Source organism: Cherax quadricarinatus, chromosome 62, assembly GCF_038502225.1.
Source record: "Cherax quadricarinatus isolate ZL_2023a chromosome 62, ASM3850222v1, whole genome shotgun sequence".
Classification (NCBI taxonomy): Eukaryota; Metazoa; Arthropoda; class Malacostraca; order Decapoda; family Parastacidae; genus Cherax; species Cherax quadricarinatus.
The window spans coordinates 556920-576070 of NC_091353.1; the positions used below are offsets into that span (position 1 = coordinate 556920).

The 19151-nt window shown below is 39.7% G+C and overlaps 1 protein-coding gene across 1 annotated transcript in view; it reads left to right on the forward strand.

Annotated features, from left to right (window-relative positions):
• Positions 1 to 1022: 1022 nt before the first annotated feature.
• LOC128687123 (uncharacterized) overlaps positions 1023 to 19151 on the forward strand; it is a 40241-nt gene continuing 22112 nt past the window's right edge. Inside the window, exons 1-6 of the mRNA XM_070098294.1 lie at positions 1023 to 1273; positions 4974 to 6238; positions 10222 to 10377; positions 10653 to 10825; positions 13505 to 13537; positions 17002 to 17180. Coding sequence (XP_069954395.1) covers positions 1023 to 1273; positions 4974 to 6238; positions 10222 to 10377; positions 10653 to 10825; positions 13505 to 13537; positions 17002 to 17180 — 2057 coding nt within the window. The remainder of the gene's footprint in view (positions 1274 to 4973; positions 6239 to 10221; positions 10378 to 10652; positions 10826 to 13504; positions 13538 to 17001; positions 17181 to 19151) is intronic.

A 19151-nucleotide genomic window follows, 5' to 3' on the forward strand; every position in this document is an offset into this window, starting at 1 on the left:
CTTCCCTGCCAGTGCTCTGTCTCACTGAACCTCGCGCAGGAAATTCTTCAGGCCTCTGTAGTCCCCTCTCTTGTAGTTTGGCTTCGTTCGTCCTGCCCTTCCTGCTTCCCTCTCCACTTGTGATGTCATCAATATCTGCACTGCTCAAGGTGAATATTAGGTCCAGTCTTGCTGGTTCATTCTCTCCTCTCTCTCTGATAGTGTCCTTTATGTGTTGGTACATGAGGTTTTCTAGTACCACCTCAGTCATGTTAGCCCTCCGAGTTTCTGGGCCCCCATGTGGCTCCAAGTTCTCCCAGTCAGTTTCTTTGTGACTGAAGCCACTCACAATCTGTAACGCTTGGTAACATGGTCGTGCCTCTGCATGGGGCCTGTCACCTTCTCTACCTTTTCCCCTCCTCACTTACTGCTATCCCTGCTGCTAACAGCTCTCCCCTTACATTCCCCGGCCTTGGTGGACTGATAGGGCCCTATCTGTGGTTGCAAGGGTCGATTCATAGCTCCTGGCCCCGCTTTGGTGTGTGTATGTGTGTGTGTGTGTGTGTGCGAGAATATGTGTATGTGTGTTTGTGTGTGAGTATTTTATGCGTTTGTGGATATATGTTTTATTTTACTTTTAATCTTCCAAAAACAAACAGAATAAGGTGGATGTAATCGATAGTGGCTGCTCGCGATAGGCTCTCATGTATCTCTTAATTATTACTAACTGCATTTTTATACCTCTCAGCAGGGATGTCATATTGATTATTGCATATCTTTGTCGGTCGCCACAGATTAATGTCTCGTCCTGCATGAAGACTGACGTGCTGTTTCATACTACGCTTTATCTTTTCTAATTGTCCTCATAATTAAGTCGTTATCGTTATTTAAACAAATCCCTTCTAAGGAGATGGGTTGAATGAATCACAGAAAATTTATAAAAAAATATATTTACATGGTGGTTGTGCATGACGACTAGAATGGCGACGAGAATGAGTAAGACACAGGTTATGTGGATGTCGATGGAGTGTTTGGATTGGTAAATGGGGGAATCGATTATCGAGTGGCCGCGTTTGATAGAGGTATTGCGTGTTTATGTGTATATAAAAGACGAAGTAAGCAACTTTCCCAAGGCATTGCAGAGTCATCGCTGGAACCGTCAAGTCGGGGTTTTTGAGGTTCAGAGTAGCAGCTGCTGGTGTCCTTCAAGCGCCGTGTACTGGGTCATTGATTCAGGTTTCAGGGAAGACCGCACTTACACCGGGGAAAAAAGGAAACACAAGGTCTGCAGAAGGTGAGCAGTTCAGTATTAAACACTGATTACAAAGGTACTCTGTATCCTTTCCATGGATCTTAGTTCCTAACAAATCATAATTATCCTTCAATGATCTCTCATCAGTCGTCCGTCTCAACAAAATCCAAAATGTCTCTGCTCAGTCACTTTATTAAACCTATGCCTCGACTATTCTTCAACAAATTTCTCAAGCTTCATTATGGCCTATCAAAGAAAACTTGTGTTTTTTGACCCTCTTATTAACTTATATACTTATATACTTATATACTTATAGGCTGGAATATGTTAGGTCAGGCAAGCTTGATTAGATTATACCAACTTAATAGGTTACGTTAGGTTAGGTTAGCGGATAAGGTCACACAAGGTAAATCACTTTTAGACATATTTAATGGAAACGTTTTAGTTTTACGATCTTAGCCATTTTTTTAATGTACATAAGTGTAAGAAAAATATGAACATTTATTCTCGGGGAAGACCCTAAGAAGAAGAAGTGAAGCTTAAAACTATATCAAGAGGTTATGGGCGAGACGAAACTTGTCTCAGTGATATTATAATTTCCTCTTAGTTTTTGCATAACATTTAGGACGACTTCAAAGAAATAACATCTGTAAAAATTAGTTTCCTTGATGATCATTTCAGCTTTAGTTGAATTAAGTAAATTGATGTTTGTGGTCCTGTGAGGGATTCTTGCGTTGCTGAGATTATCTCAGTTGTATGTTTGTGTTCGCTACTTCTAATGGGTAAAGCCGTGCCTGTCTCTCATTTGAATTTCTTTCATAGTGAACACCATTCGAGTCAGTGTAGAAAGAAGTAGCAGAGTTGGATTTTTGAGTTCTTTGTTGAATTTGGATGGCATCGCTACCATGTGGACAGGAGGACAGGAGAGATAGAGCGGATATGATAACGACATACAAAATACTGAGAGGAAGTGACAAGGAGGACAGAGACAGGATGTTCCAGAGATGGGACACAACAAGAAGGGGTCACAATTGGAAGCTGAAGAATCAAATGAATCACAGGGATGTTAGGAAGTATTTCTTCAGTCACAGAGTTGTCAGGAAGTGGAATAGTCTGGGAAATGATGTAGTGGAGGCAGGATCTATACATAGCTTTAAGAAGAGGTATGATCAGATTTACAGAGCAGGGAGTGAGTAACTCGAAGGCAGGGCCAGAAGCTATGAATCGACCCCTGCAACCACAACTAGGTGAATACAACTAGGTGAATACACACACGCACACACACACGCACACACACACACACACACACACACACACACACACACACACACACACGCACACACACACACACACACACACACACACACACACACACACACACAAACACACACACACACGCACACACACACACACACACACACACACACACACACACACACACACACACACACACACACACGCGCGCGCGCTCTTAGAAACCTGAAAACAAAGCATTTGAGGGATTATTTAACGGTAACTACAACTTTCGGAGACTCGTCAGTATTAATGTAGTTATATATAATATACCTCCAAAAATAAGAGGAAAACGAGGAGTAACAGCAGAATTAGAGGACAATTTTTCACAAAGAAGAAACAGAGGAAGGAAGAATATGATAATCCGAAGTTAAATTCCAAATTCAGCCCTTAAGAGATTTCAATAATAAAGTGTTGGAGAGGGAAAATTGGTCCATCCATCAGGTACCACAAACCAGAAAAACAACACTTGTGGAAACATCTACAAAGAAATTGTTGAGACAACAAGTGAAGGAAAATCCAAGACAGAGGGAAAAGGTAAGCGTAAGACTGGTGCTGGCTTTGTCAGAAATGAATATGACTTATCTGACATCAACTGTATGGAACCACTAGATGCCAGCGATCGTGTGGCTCTAAATTTTGAGTGCATGGTGGAAATGTGAATGTAAAATGGCCATGTGAGCTACAAAAATGTGGATCACAATTGCATGAAACATTTCCTCAGAAATGTGCAATACAGTGGATCCTCGGTTGTCGAACGGACTAGTTGTCGAACAATTCGGGTTTCAAACGGATTTGTTTGATTAGGTTTTCATACGTGGTCTTGGTTGTCGACTGACAATGCGCAGATCACAGTGATCACCAGACCCCAGCGTGGGTCTCAGTGAGTATAGCGACTAACGTGCGAGCTGTAAACATCTCTTGAGCTCTTGCTGTGCATCTTGTGAAGGTTATGAAACCAAAAGTACGAAATTTGATGGAAAACTTACGGAATTACTCTACCGTGAAGTTAGTGGTCTTGGCGATACTTACGCATCGGCGATTTCGCTAGAACTCGTTTTATTCTATCCATTAAGTACAAGAAACTGCCCGTTTACCTATTCAACTGCCCAAAAAGCGATCTGAAATTACTAATTTGGCAAATTTCACACAGAATTCAAGGAAGGACAATTTTAAAATATAGTCGAGCATAAACAATACAGACATCGCTGGTACTAAAATAAGATTTTATCTGTTCGTTAGTCAAGTCTCCAGGCACCTCTTATATTACGCTTGCTTTTCATTTATAATTTTTATCCACAAAAAATAAATTTACTGTTATTTATAATTTTTCCTAATGGTAATAGTTGTATAAATAATAGCAGCGCATTCGTGAATGCAAATTAAACTCACCAGTTGACGTGTATTGGATGTGTGACGGGATTTGTGTACTCTTGAACATGGGCAAAAATCGAATATTTCTGCTATTTTGAACTCTATTGCAAGTTGCTTTTATTCTTTAAACCATTGAACATTGTCTCTGTTTTGTAAAATAACTTCCATTCTATCAAATGAGACCAGGAAAACGAGAATACACCAATAAATACCATACGAAAATACACCGCAAATTCGGTTTTAAGTCAAAAACATGGTAGCAGTTTTTTTCTCATTATGCACTGCGTGCTGCGGGATTTTTTTTATACTGCATAGACTGACCATGCTGGCCCATTCTCTTACATGTAGGCCTACCAGGATTTTCCCATTAGCTCTCCTCATTTTTACAGTTTCCATGTGCTGTATAATTTTATACATTATTTTATGTAATAGTTAGTACATTATTATTAATAAATTATTATATTGTCATTTTTGGTCTGGAACGGATTAATTCTATTTACATTATTCTTTATCTGAAAAATTGGTTTGGCTGTCGTCCATTTTGGTTGTCGAACCGATATCTGGAACAAATTAAGTTCGACAACCGAGGTCCCACTATATTGTAAATCTAAGGGTCATTTGAATTAGGATTTTCGCACTCTTCTGGCAAGGGAGATATTGAATGAATAATGGAGACTTAATGGGTTTTTTAGGATGTTGCGAGTTAAAAAAATAATTAAGACAATGATGTTCGTTATTGTGACTTAGGTTATGAAGATAATTCTAATAAGTATAATTAATAATAATAATAATAATAATAATAATAATAATAATAATAATAATAATAATAATAATAATAATAATAATAATACATGGCAACAATATAAACAACAACAGCAAAACAATAACCACTACTATACAACCACCAACAACTAAACAACCACACTACTATTACTACTACTACTACTACTACTACTAGTGCTACTTTTACTACTACTACTACTGTTGCAACAACTGCTAATGCAACAACGACTATTACTACTACAACAATAATAAAAAATATTTTTTATAATGTCTAAAGCCTCATATTTTTCAGGATGAAGCGGATTCTGAAATCTGAAGCGGGTGTAATGGTCCTCGTTATCATGAGTAATCTTATTACGGCTAACAGGGACTCTGGTAACGTGAGGCTACTTGGAAATAACTTACATCAGCCTCATGCGGGCTACGTTAATATGGAATCGGATAGGGTTCAAAGAATTCTAGATCACATCAAGGGAAGTTTGAAGGAAAGCTTTCAACAACTGCAGCAGCAGAAGCTTTCGATGGATAGCTTACAGGAGCTTCAAAGTGGCCATGAAGGTTTACTAGAAATTTCAAAAATTGATAAGGTTTCTCCAGAGTGGTCCGAGGTGCCACCAGAGGGAATTCACAATCATATACATAGAGATTATCACAAACTAAGTAATATCCACGAACCTTTGGTCAAAGTTCTCGAAGCAGCAACTGATAATCACGAGCCAACGGGTAGTGCCAATGAAATTTTTGGTAATATTCTGAAGCCTTTGGATAAAGTTAAGAACATTCTACAAAACGGCCATAAGCTAGAGGCCAAAAGTTCAGATGCTTTAGTTAATAGCCAGACTCCCATAAGTCTTGCCCAGGTTTCCCATGATGGTAGCAAAGAATCTCTAGATAACCGCGTGAGGGGTGTAAGGAGCGATCTCAAGTCTTCGGATAATACTGAGAAGCAATCTGGAAATATGATATATTTTGACAGAAGGCAGAAACGATCAGTAATCATTGATGAGTCCCCTCTAGATATAAGAAAACATTCGGTAAATGATCCTTTATGCACGCGAAGTGCTCAGAAGGAGGTAAAGGAAACACTTGAAAGCATTCCTGATCCATATAAAAGTTGCAATCCAGAAAATGTATATAGTAATCAGCTTCTTTCTCGGAATATATCGCCAACTGCTCAGCAGATTCCCAGTATCGTCATGAGTTCATCATTCTACCGGACAAATCAACATTTATATCCTAGTCTCAAGCAAGAAGACAGCAAGTACCAGGAAACCATTGTATCGGTACTGCCTGCAGAAGCCTTCATGAAGGAGAAACAAGAATTCACATCCGGATACAACAGCCCCCTCAGGATCTTCGAAGATTCTTCAACTAAACACAAAAATGAGAAACCTATTCTCATAGGGATAAATGAAGAACTTCACGAAGAAAGCAATAGTAAGACTGGCATTTATCTCTGTACGAGAGACAGAAAACTCAAAGATGTTGTTGGTAGTGGCCAGGAAGATAACGAACAAGATATAGCAGCTTATACAGAGAGCACACTGGGATATTCTGGTAAGTTAAATATTTATTAAGAACCTTGGCGATGCTGGTAAATTTATGTAGAGAGAACATCACATGTGTAGTACTATCTTAGTGTATAATAAGTAATTATATATTACCTGATACAGTTGTTCTTTTACCAGCGTAGGATTGACCTAGGTGCTATATGTTGATGACACACAAACAATAATCGGTAAATTCATGCACTCAACGTTTCGCCCGTACAACACCTTGAACAACGGTATGTTGCACAGGATAAACATTTTCTGAATAATACTTTCAGTTACTGTTTTTGTATATTGAATTTATCAAAATATATTAAATTGATAATTAAATAAATAGACCTTATTATCCAAGGTAGTAGGTTGGTAGACAGCAACCACCCAGAGAGGTACTACCGTCTTACCAAATGAGTGTGAAATACAAGACTGTATTTTCTTTTCGTGATGGTAGGATTGCTGGTGTCTTTTTCTGTCTCATAAACATGCAAGATTGCAGGTATGTCTTGCTACTTCTACTCACACTTAGGTCACATTACACATGCATGTAAAAACGTATATACACACCCCTTTGGGTTTTTATCTATTTTCTTCCTAGTTCTTGTTCTTGTTTATTTTTGCTTATCTCTATGGGGAAGTGGAACAGATTTCTTCCTCCGTAAGCTATGTGTGTCGTAGGAGGCGACTAGATGGCGGGAGCAATGGGATAGTAACCCCTTCTCCTGTATGAACTACTAAAAACAAGGAAAAGAAAAACTTTATAAAATTGGGTTATTTGAATGTGCGTGGATGTAGTGCAGATGATAAGAAAGGAACGATTGCTAATGTTATAAACGAAAAGAAGTTGAATGTCCTGGCTCTAAGCGAAACAAAGCTGAAGGGGGTAGGGAAGTTTCAGTGGGGAGAAATAAATGGGATTAAGACAGGAGTGTCTGAGAGAGTTAGAGCTAGGGAAGGGGTAGCAATAATGTTGAAGGATAAGTTATGGAAGGAGAAGAGGGAATATAAATGTATAAATTCAAGGATTATGTGGATTAAAATAAGGGTCGGATGAGAAAAGTGGGTCATAATAAGTGTGCATGCACCTGGAGAAGAGAGGGGTGTAGAGGACAAAGAGAGATTTTGGGAGATGTTAAGCGAGTGTGTAAGAATTTTGAGCCAAGTGAGAGAGTAATTGTGATAGGAGACCTAAATGCTAAAGTAGGAGAAGCGTTTGGAGAAGGAGTGGTAGGTAAGTTTGGGGTGCCAGGTGTAAATGATAATGAGGAGCATTTGATTTAACTTTGTATAGAAAGAGGTTTGGTTATAGGTAACGCATATTTTAAGAAAAAGAGGATAAATAAGTATAGAAGATATGATACAGTGCGTAATGACAGTAGTTTGTTGGACTACGTATTGGTAGATGAGAGACTGTTGGGTAGACTTCAGGATTCACATGTTTACAGAAGGGCCACAGATATATCAGATCACTTTTTAGTTGTAGCTACAGTGAGAGTAAAAGGTAGATGGGATACAAGGAAAATGGAAGCAGCAAGAGAGAAGTAAAGGTTTATAAACTGAAGGAAGAGGCAGATGGGCTAGTGTGAGTATAGACAATGGGGTAGAAGATGTATGGGATAGTTCAAGAGTATAGTGTCAGAGTGTTCAGCAGAAGTTTGTAGTTACAGGAAAGTGGGTGCAGGAGGGAAGAAGAGCTATTGGTGGAATGATGATGTAAAGAGAGTAGTAAGAGAGAAAAAGTTAGCTTATGAGAGTTTTTACAAAGTAGAAGTGATGCAAGGAGGGAGAATATGAAGAGAAAAGAGAGAGGTTAAGAGAGTGGTGAAGCAATGAAAAGAGAGCAAATGAGAGTGGGTGAGATGTTATCAACAAATTTTGTTGAAAATAAGAAAAAGTTTCGGAGTGAGATTAATAAGTTGAGAAAGCCTAGAGAACGAATGGATTTGTCAGTTAAAAATAGGAGAGAAGAGTTATTAAATGGAGAGTTAGAGGTATCGGGAAGATGAAGGGAATATTTTGAGGAATTGTTGAATGTTGATGAAGAAATGGAAGCTGTGATTTCGTGTATAGGGCAAGGAGAAATAACATCTTGTAGGAGTGAGGAAGAACCAGCTGTGAGTGTGGGGAAAGTGCGTGGGGCAGTGGGTAGAATGATAGGGGGTAAAGCAGCTGGGATTGATGGGATAAAAACAGAAATGTTAAAAGCAGGTGGGGATATAGTTTTGGAGTGGTTAGTGTTTTTATTTAATAAATGTATGGAAGAGGGTAAGGTACCTAGTGATTGGCAGAGAGCATGCATAGTTCCTTTGTATAAAGGCTAAGGGGAGAAAAGAATGTGTAAAAATTATAGGGGAATAAGTCTGTTGAGTATACCTGGTAAATTGTATGGTAGAGTTATTATTGAAAGAGTTAAGAGTAAGACGGAGTAGGACAGCAGATGAACAATGAGGTTTTAGGAAGGGTAGGGGGTATGTAGACCAAGTGTTTGCAGTGAAACATAAAAGTGAACAGTATTTAGATACGGCTAAAGATGTTTTTGTTGCATTTATGGATTTGGAAAAGGCGTATGGTAGGGTGGATAGGGGCCAATGTGGCAGATGTTGCAAATGTATGGAATAGGAGGTATGTTATTGAAAGTAGTGAAGAGTCTTTACGAGGATAATGTAGGAGAGATGGAGATTATTTCCCAGTAAAAGTAGGCCTTAGACAAGGATGTGTGATGACACCGTGGTTGTTCAATATATTTATAAATGGCGTTGAAAGAGAAGTGATTGCTCAGGTGTTGGCAAGGCGTGTGCTGTTAAGAGATAAAGAAGTTAACACAAAGTGGGAGTTGTCACAGTTGCTCTTTGCTGATTGCACTGTGCTTTTGGGAGATTCCGAAAAGAAGTTGTAGAGGTTGGCTGATGAGTTTGGTAGGGTACGTAAAAGAAGAAAATTAAAAGTGAATATAGGAAAGAGTAAGGTGATGAGGATAACAAGAAAATAGGTAACGGAAGATTGGATATCAGATTGGAGGGAGAGAGTATGAATGAGGTGAATGTATTAAGATATTTGGGAGAGGAAGTGCCAGCAGATGGGTCTATGAATTTGAGGTGAATCACAAAATTGACGAAGGGGGGAAATGTGAGTGGAGCACTGATGAGTCTGTGGAGACAAAGAACTTTATTCATGGAAGCAATGAGGGGAATGTATGAGAGTATAGTTACACTAACACTCTTGTATGGGTGTGAGACATGGGTGGTGAAAGTTTGATCAAGGAGAAGGTTGGAGGCAGTGGAGATGTCATGTCTGAGGGCAATGTGTGGTGTGAATATAATGCAGAGAATTCGTAGTTAGGAGATTAGGAGGAGGTGTGGGATTACCAAAACATTTATCCAGAGGGTTGAGAAGGGGTTATTGAGATGTTTTGGACATGTAGAGAGGTTGGAACGAAATGGAATGACGTCGAGTGTATAAATTTGTAGTGGAGGGAAGGCAAGGTAGTGGTCGGTCTAGGAAAGGTTGGAGGGAGGAGTTAAAGGAGGTTTTGTGTGCGAGGGGCTTGGATTTCCAGCAAGCGTGCGTGAGCATGTTAGATAGGAGCAAACAGAGACAAATGGTTTTTTAGGACTTGACGTGCTGTTGGAGTGTAAGCAAGATAACATTGATGAAGGGATTCAGGGAAACCGGCAGGGCCGGATTTGAGTCCTGGAGATAGGATGTACAGTGTCTGCACTCTGAAGGAGGGGTATTAATGTTGCAGTTTTATAACTAGAGTGTAGGCATGCCTCTGGCAAGACAGTCATGGAGAGAATGATGGTGAAAGTTTTTCTTTTTCGAGCCACCCTGCCTTGGTGAGAGACGGCCGATGTGTTAATAAAAAAAGTAAAAAATAGATCACGGAAAGTTAATAATTTAGATTTAAACTCGCTGAGTAAGCATACGTATGAACTCAACGCAAAGTAACAACTACGATAAAATACATCCTATAACCAAAATTATATAACCTTCCAGCTAAAGATGCCATTTTAAAGACCGAGGCCAAACGTAAGACCACTTTGGTCCCCGATGATCAGTCACAGGCCGGGATTAAGCTGGGAGGCTTCCTGATCGACGTCTTACTCACCACTGGTCACGTGGACATACACATCCTTACCAGGGGACAAATAGGTAAGTTGAGTAGAAACAACGGGCAACAAGGAGAAAAGTGGACGATATTTCTGTATTTACTTCTCATTCAATTTGCTGCAGAAAAACCAGAGGGAGTAGTCTTAATTTCCTCAACAGGTAACCTAGTTACAGACCAAAAGATTGTGTTTTTGTCTTGCATTTACCACAAGGAGAATTGAGAATGCTTTAAATATTGTTCTTATTATATAATTTTATTTCATACTGTGAAAAGCCGGCTCCCATCACCCTTACCAGGGCTTTTTTTGACTTGTCAGTGAAGGGACTAGACAAGGTGGCCTACTTGTTAAGCGGCCGCTATATCCAGATCGAGATATGGACCAATCTAAAGAGGTTTCTGAGCCACCTTGGACCTACAGAAGGGTACCTCAGTACTGACCAGTTTATCGTCTACGGAACGTCTTTCGACGTTTTGGATATAATCAAGCAGGTACGAGAGAGACAGACAGACTGACATAGAGGATAAAAGCATTATTATTATTATTATTATTATTATTATTAAACAAGTGCTAAACCCACTAGGGTCATAGAGCGCTGCAGGGCACGGGGTGCTGCTAGAGCAGAGAGTAGGAAGGATGAATAGGATAACAGAAGTAGAGTTAGAAAGGGTTGTGAGAAGTGCTAAAGGAAGTATTATTAAAGTTTGTGTAATAAATCGGTTGTCAAGGCGGAAAGCGGTGACGATGTCGGGGGTAAATTCTGCGTGCTCGTTGAAAGACAAGACAGTCCTATAGAATATGGCAAACTGAAATTGGAACCTGACAATTCTCACAGAGTGGAACAGGGCGCCTCTTCTTGAGATACCCATGACTAAGACGGGTGTGCCCGATGCCAAGACGGGAGAGCGTAGTCTCTCAACCTCAGAATCAATAAGAATCCCCATAACCTAAACTTGGCTTGATGGAATATAATTTGTTATGAGTCATATTGGACCAACGTTGTTCCCAATGGTTATGACGGTGGTTAGAGATTACGGCAAAATAGTCTGAGAACTGAATACCTCTATATGAAACTGGGGGGTCACGTACTGCTGACCGCTCAGCAGTGTGCCTGCTCGTTACCTTGAAACGATTTCATTGGTTTTGCTAGAAATATGGCACGACTAAAGTTCTATATGAAGAACTAGGGGATGAGGCGAATCAAAATTCTTAATAGCTTGCAAAGCAATAAGAACTGAATACTGTTCAACTGTAGAAATGCGAACTGAGTCTGATAAATGCCCTCGCACTACGCTGTCCGGGATAACTGCTGCAAACCCCAGGAAAAACTGGGAGAGCAACGCCTGAAGCTCACCCCGATTACCCCTGAGGCCTCGAATATTCCACCGTAAATAAGTCATGATTTATGAAGAAACGTATACTGGTAACATGAAGCGGTAGGTGTCTACGGACTACTAGGGATAGTAAAGTCTACATGAGGAGGTAGTGGAAGACTAGTAGGTAGCGAAGGATTGGAACACTGAGAAGAAAGTAGGCGCGGAGATGGTTTAGACGACTGAGGAAAAGGAGTGATGGAGTTTACCTGGCGGGCATTCCGGGATCAACGTCCCCGCGGCCCGGTCCATAACTTTCTAGTGGTACTAGTCTAATAGACACACTTGCCTACCCGGCCTGGCTTCTGGATTTAAGTGCCAAATACTGCTCTTTATTAGCCTATTCCTTGTTCACACTAAGGGAGGACCCCTTCACATTACAGCTGGCGGAACTTAGACCCCAAAACTGACCCCAACCACCACGCACAGGCGAGTACTTGCCGCTACAGCGTTGACACTCCTTGTGGCGGCACTCCTGTTGTCCTGGTTCCACTTATAATATAATAATAATAATAATAAAAACATAATATAATGTTCTTATTTACTACAAGTACAAGGTATACAGACCACAACTGACATCAATGATATACTACTATACAGAAAGCCGCTTGTTATGCTGAGTATAGGTTAGTTTTGTCCCAGGATGCGACCCACACCAGTCTACTAACACCCAGGTACATTTTGTTGATGGGTGAACATAGACAACCGGTTTAAGGAAACACGTCCAATGTTTCCACCCCTTCGCCGGGAATCGAACCCGGACCCTCACCGTGTGTAGCAAGAGCTTTTGCCACCAGGCCACAGGGCGTTGTGGCGGCACTCATGACATCCTGGTTCCACTTCAGTTTCTTCTGGCAGTGAAATCTAGCCACATGAGGCCTGGGTAGTGATTCAGATGTCGTACCGTGCTACACTCTATGCTCAGTCTTGTATATATATATATATATATATATATATATATATATATATATATATATATATATATATATATATATATATATATATATATATATATACACATATATATACTCACCTAATTATACACACCTAACTGTGGTTGTAGGGGTCGAGTCATATTGTGCGCGTGTGTGAGTGCATGTGTGTGTGTACTCACTCACCTATTTGTACTCACCTATTTGTGGTTGCAGGGGTCGAGTCACAGCTCCTGGCCCCGCCTCTTCGCTGATTGCTACTAGGTCCTCTCTCTCCCTGCCCCATGAGCTTTATCATACCTCGCCTTAAAACTATGTATGGTTTCCGCCTCCACTACGACACTTTCTAGGCTATTCCACGGCCTGACTACTTTATGACTGAAGAAATACTTCCTAAAATCCCTTTGATTTATTTGAGTCTTCAACTTCCAATTGTGACCTCTTGTTTCTGTGTCCCATCTCTGGAACATCCCGTCTTTGTCCACCTCGTCTATTCAGCGCAGTATTTTATATGTCGTTATCATGTCTCCCCTGACCCTCCTGTCCTCTAGTGTCGTCAGGCCGATTTCCCTCAACCTTTCTTCGTAGGGCAATCCCCGTAGCTCTGGGACTAGTCTTGTTGCAAACCTTTGCACTTTCTCTAATTTCTTGACGTGCTTGACCAAGTGTGGGTTCCAAACTGGTGCTGCATACTCCAGTATGGGCCTGACGTAAATGGTATACAGAGTCTTGAACGAATCCTTACTGAGGTATCGGTGTGTGTGTGTGTATGTGTGTGTGTGTGTGTGTGTGTGTGTGTGTGTGTGTGTGTGTGTTTGATGTTTCGCCAAGATTTCACTGATGTTTTCCCCTCTCTCTCCAACAGAGACGGAACTTCATGGACGTCATCAACATAGGGGTATGGATGTAGACGATATCATCATTACCTAAACAGTGTCGAATTTTACTTACTAACTCATCCTTAGACATTCGTCACTTGCATTCATACATATGATCAGGCAATTCATACCCCATGTATACTAAGGCCAGATAATGCATGTTTTAATGTTATTTGTTATATGCATACTTTCACACAGCGGATGTCTTCTGACTTCACTTATATTTGTACATCATACAGTGTATGCGCAATGACGTCATTCGTGAATGCTTTATGGCATCTCTTGCTGTGTTCACATATAAAACAGCGTATGACTTGCGATTACTTGAAATATTCATGCAACAGACAGTGTATGACCAATGATGTCACTTGTATGCCTTCTGACGTCATTTCTTGTTTGAACATCACACAGAGCTTGTTCTGTGATGTCACTCGTTGAGGTCATATATCAGTGTATGTCTTATAACGTTACTTCTTGTGTTCAGTCATCACACAGTGTGTGCTCTATGAAGTCATTTGTGCACATACATCAGACATGTCTTATAATCTGACATCTTAGTTCAGGCAACTGATGTAAGTAACGATAAAATTAATTCTTAAAATGAGATTAAAGCCTATCAACTACAAATTAGTTATTGAAGGTGTATAGAACGTGTTCACTACCAAAACACATACACTGAGAGTATTTATTGATTTACAATAAATATACACTGAGAGTATATATACAGTGAGAGTATACTGTATCATCAGCACCAGGTAAGCCTGCTACTGCTTCTCATACTCTCTACTGCTGCTGACTGCTGCTGTTGCTCTGACTACTGCTACTGCTCGCTCTGTTATACTGCTGCTGCTCTGCTGCTCTGTTGCTGCTGCCTCTGCTGCATCTCTGCTGCTGCTGACTCTGCTCGCTCCTGTCTGCTGCTGCTAGCTCTGCCTGATACTCTCTCTGCTCATACTCTACTGCTCACTTGTTACTCTACTACTACTACTACTACTACTACTAGTACTACTATTACTATTTCTACTACTGTTATTACTATTGTTATTATTATTATTATTATTATTATTATTATTATTATTTATAATTATTATTATAATGCATTAATATCATTAATAGTATATTTTTAGATTATTATTAAAAGTGAATCATAAATGTTATTAGTTTTTTCATTATCATAACCTTCAATATTATCATTCAAAGCAATAATATTATCATTTATCATATAATAATAATAATAATAATAATAATAATAATATTATTATTATTATTATTATTATTATATTAGGAACAGTTTTAGTATTAGTAATAGTATTAGTATTGATATCAATAATTGTATTTAACCACATTGATTATTTTCCACCAAGGGAGATTATACCAAAGAAGGAAACACACTTGCCATCATTTATTCAATACCTGTCTTGCCAAACGTGTGCTGAAACTACACTACAAATGATCCTTGTCAACCACAGCATCCTTACCCATCCTTCAGACCCTAGACTTTCCGCATCGTGAACTCAGTTCCGCAAACAGATTACCTCATAAATATTACCTTAACTCAAATATTTCTTCTGGACTCTAGCGTCACAACCTCTTATAACCTACGAATATTCCTTCCCATTCTTTTATGGCTGTTTCATCCAAATCTCACTATCCCACCTGGAGAGCCGAACCATCTCATCATAGTCTCCACTCTCTGATTCATACTTTTCATCCAGCCCCTATTTAATATTTTTATGCTTCGTATTCTCTCATTACTATTAAAAACTTACACAAATTAACGCATTCTGATATTTATGATTATCTCGGTTGCTGGGTATATGAAAGGCTAGGCGACCCATAGGGTCTAGGAGGGAAAAGTAAGGTACAGTACTAATACTCTTACGTGAGTGTGAGGCATGGAATTTAAACGTTTTAGCAAGAAGGAGACTAGATGCAGTGGAGATATTGTGTGAAAGCACCGTGTGGTGTGATTATTATGCAGAGATTTCTCAGAATAGACTTTAGAAGACGGCCAAGGGTCTGTACCCCACACAGATGACCATTACTGTCCTCCCAGCACGGATGACTAGTACTGTCCTCCCAGCACGGATGACCATTACTGTCCTCCCAGCACGGATGACTAGTACTGTCCTCCCAGCACGGATGACCATTACTGTCCTCCCAGCACAGCTGACCAGTACTGTCCTCCCAGCACGGATGACCAGTACTGTCCTCCCAACACTGATGACCAGTACTGTCCTCCCAACACGGATGACCAGTACTGTCCTCCCAGCACGGATGACCAGTACTGTCCTCCCAGCACGGATGACCAGTACTGTCCTCCCAACACTGATGACCAGTACTGTCCTCCCAATACTGATGACCAGTACTGTCCTCCCAACACTGATGACCAGTACTGTCCTCCCAACACTGATGACCAGTACTGTCCTCCCAACACTGATGACCAGTACTGTCCTCCCAGCACTGATGACCAGTATTGTCCTCCCAACACTGATGACCAGTACTGTCCTCCCAACACGGATGACCAGTACTGTCCTCCCAGCACGGATGACCAGTACTGTCCTCCCAGCACGGATGACCAGTACTGTCCTCCCAGCACGGATGACCAGTACTGTCCTCCCAGCACGGATGACCAGTACTGTCGTCCCAACACTGATGACCAGTACTGTCCTCCCAACGCTGATGACCAGTACTGTCCTCCCAACACTGATGACCAGTACTGTCCTCCCAACGCTGATGACCAGTACTGTCCTCCCAACACTGATGACCATTACTGTCCTCCCAACACTGATGACCAGTACTGTCCTCCCAACGCTGATGACCAGTACTGTCCTTCCAACACTGATGACCAGTTCTGTCCTCCCAACACTGATGACCAGTACTGTCCTCCCAACACAGATGACCAGTACTGTCCTCCCAACACTGATGACCAGTACTGTCCTCCCAACGCTGATGACCAGTACTGTCCTCCCAACGCTGATGACCAGTACTGTCCTCCCAACACTGATGACCAGTACTGTCCTCCCCACCCAGTTGACCAGTATTGTCTCACGGCACATGTCTGTCCTCTCCCACACAGCTGACTAGACCTGTCTTTACCCACATAGCTGAACAGTACTGTGTTCCCACACAATATCAGATCTGTCTCTCTCCACACAGCTGGCTAGTACTGTCTCTCCCCACACAGCTGGCTAGTACCGTCTCTCCTCACACGGATGAAAGTACTGTCCTCCTGCACGCAGTTGAAAGTGCTGTTCCTCTTCTCACAACTGAGCAGTTATATCCCTCTCAAAATTGCTCTCTACAGTCTCTCCTCACTCTGGTGACTGTTTCGTCCCTCGGAGCTATCTAGTACAGTCCCTTTCTTCACAGCTGACTGTGCCCTTCTCCTCATCGCACATATGACCAATACTCTTCCTGCCCACACACACGACTAGTATTCCCCTCCACACTTAGCTAACCAGTTCTGTTCCTACCCACACAGTTGACCACCTGGTACTATGTGATCCTAGACCTTCATGCAGAGAGCCAGATGCTAGCGGATGCTCTGGAGGAGGGATCGACTTGCGTCTTGCTGCGACCGTCTCTGTATGGAGAATACTGGGTCGCCTACACACTGATCTCTCCCGGCGACGGCTCCAAGTACTTCAGCTACGTGGGCACGTAAGTGTCACTGATGTAGGTGGGTAAGCAAATAAGGGGTAGAATTTTTTTTTTTTACAGTAGGATAGGAGTAGTATGTATGAAAGGAGTTAGACAGATTGGAGGATAGTGGCCAAATAAACCAGTTGATGAATAGATTGGAATTAGTTAATCGGCAGGTAGACAGACTGAAATTATTTAATAGGTAAGTAGATTGGAATTAGTTAATAGGCAGGTAGATAGATTAGAATTAGTTAATAGGCAAGTAGATATGTTGGAACTATTTAATAGGCAGGTAGATAAATTGGAATTAGTTAACAGGCAGGTAGATAGATTAGAATAAGTTAATAGGCAGGTAGATAGGTTGGAATTAGTTAATAGGCAAGGAGATAGATTGGAATTACTTAATAGGCAGGTAGATAGATTGGAATTACTTAATAGCTAGGTAAATAGATTGGAATTAATTAATAGGCAGGTAGATAGGTTTGAGGTGGGTTGGCAGAAAGATGGGAGGAAGGTAGGTTGGTATACGGACACTTAGGTAAGTGGGTAAGAAGGAAAGAGAATATATTGTTAGGCAGTCCCATAAACATCGGAATGTAGCCCATTTTTTTTTCAGATTTCCCAGATGTGTCTTCTACAGAAAAACATTGGAACATCTCGAGAAACGAGCGTCAGAAAGGGTAACTCTTCACACTCTTAAAACGTTTCAGATATTTGACACGTGATTCAGTAACTATTATGACCATTATAACATTAATAATGATGTTAATAATAGTTTACAGTTGTTACATTATTTATATTCACTACATAAGAATTTGTCTTTCCGAAGTTGTACAGAGCGAAAATAACTCGTATTAATAACATACAAATTTAATAACAACAACAACAACAATAATAATAATGATAATAATAATAATAATAATAATAATAATAGTAATAACAATAATAATAATAATAGTAATATTAATAATAATAATAATAATAATAATAATAATAATAATAATAATAATAATAATATTAATAATAATAATAATAGTAATATCAATAATAATATTAATAATAATAATAATAATAATAATAATAATAACAATAATAATAATAATAATGATAATAATAATAATAATAATAATAATAATAATAATAATAATAATAATAATAATAATAAAAGGCCACTTCTTAGCACATATGCTGTATTCTTTTCCAGACTGAGGGACTGATTACCCCATCTTATAAGTATATGCTAATTCTTATAAGATGGTACAACATTCTTCATATTAAAATATTCCTAAAAAAAACTAATTAAATTATCCATGATCCTAAATTTTACACATTTCTCAAGCTTGTTCCCCTCTTTTCTAAGGAATTTTTAGTAATATACAAAACAATTTTTAAAGATTTTTTGGGGGGAACTGTAATGACTTAAATGTATGACTTGGTACCTTGGAGAAACTAATTCCAAAAGAAAATATCTATGCATTTAGAAAGCAAAGATATTTAGATACCGAAACAAGAAACAAAATTGTTAAGACAATGTGTTCCAGGATTTAACATTGCAATTAGTAGAGAAAATAAGTGGAACTTCTCGGATCATTCTCAAGGATAAATAAAGTCAGCTGCTAGTCTTGAAGTTATGACATCAGAGAAAGAAATATAGAGAGAGCTGATGTAGGTAACAGCTCTTAGCTTGTAAACAAAGTTAGAAGTCTTAACCCAAGCTTGTTAAACCTTGTTTAAGATGAGAAACGAAGAAAGGGTATCGTTATGAAGAAAGAAATGTGGTGGAAAGGTAACACGAATGATACAAGTAATGACAGACAAAGGAAAATAAAAGACACTTTCTTCAGAAGAAAGAAAAGTGAGAGAGAGATTTCACAGATGAAAGTCAACAATTATATGTAAAAACAACTCAGATATCAGAAAAGCAAAATATTGCAACTACTCTGGCAATTTCTCCAGCAAAATTTTAATATGAGATTCCTCTAGCTCACG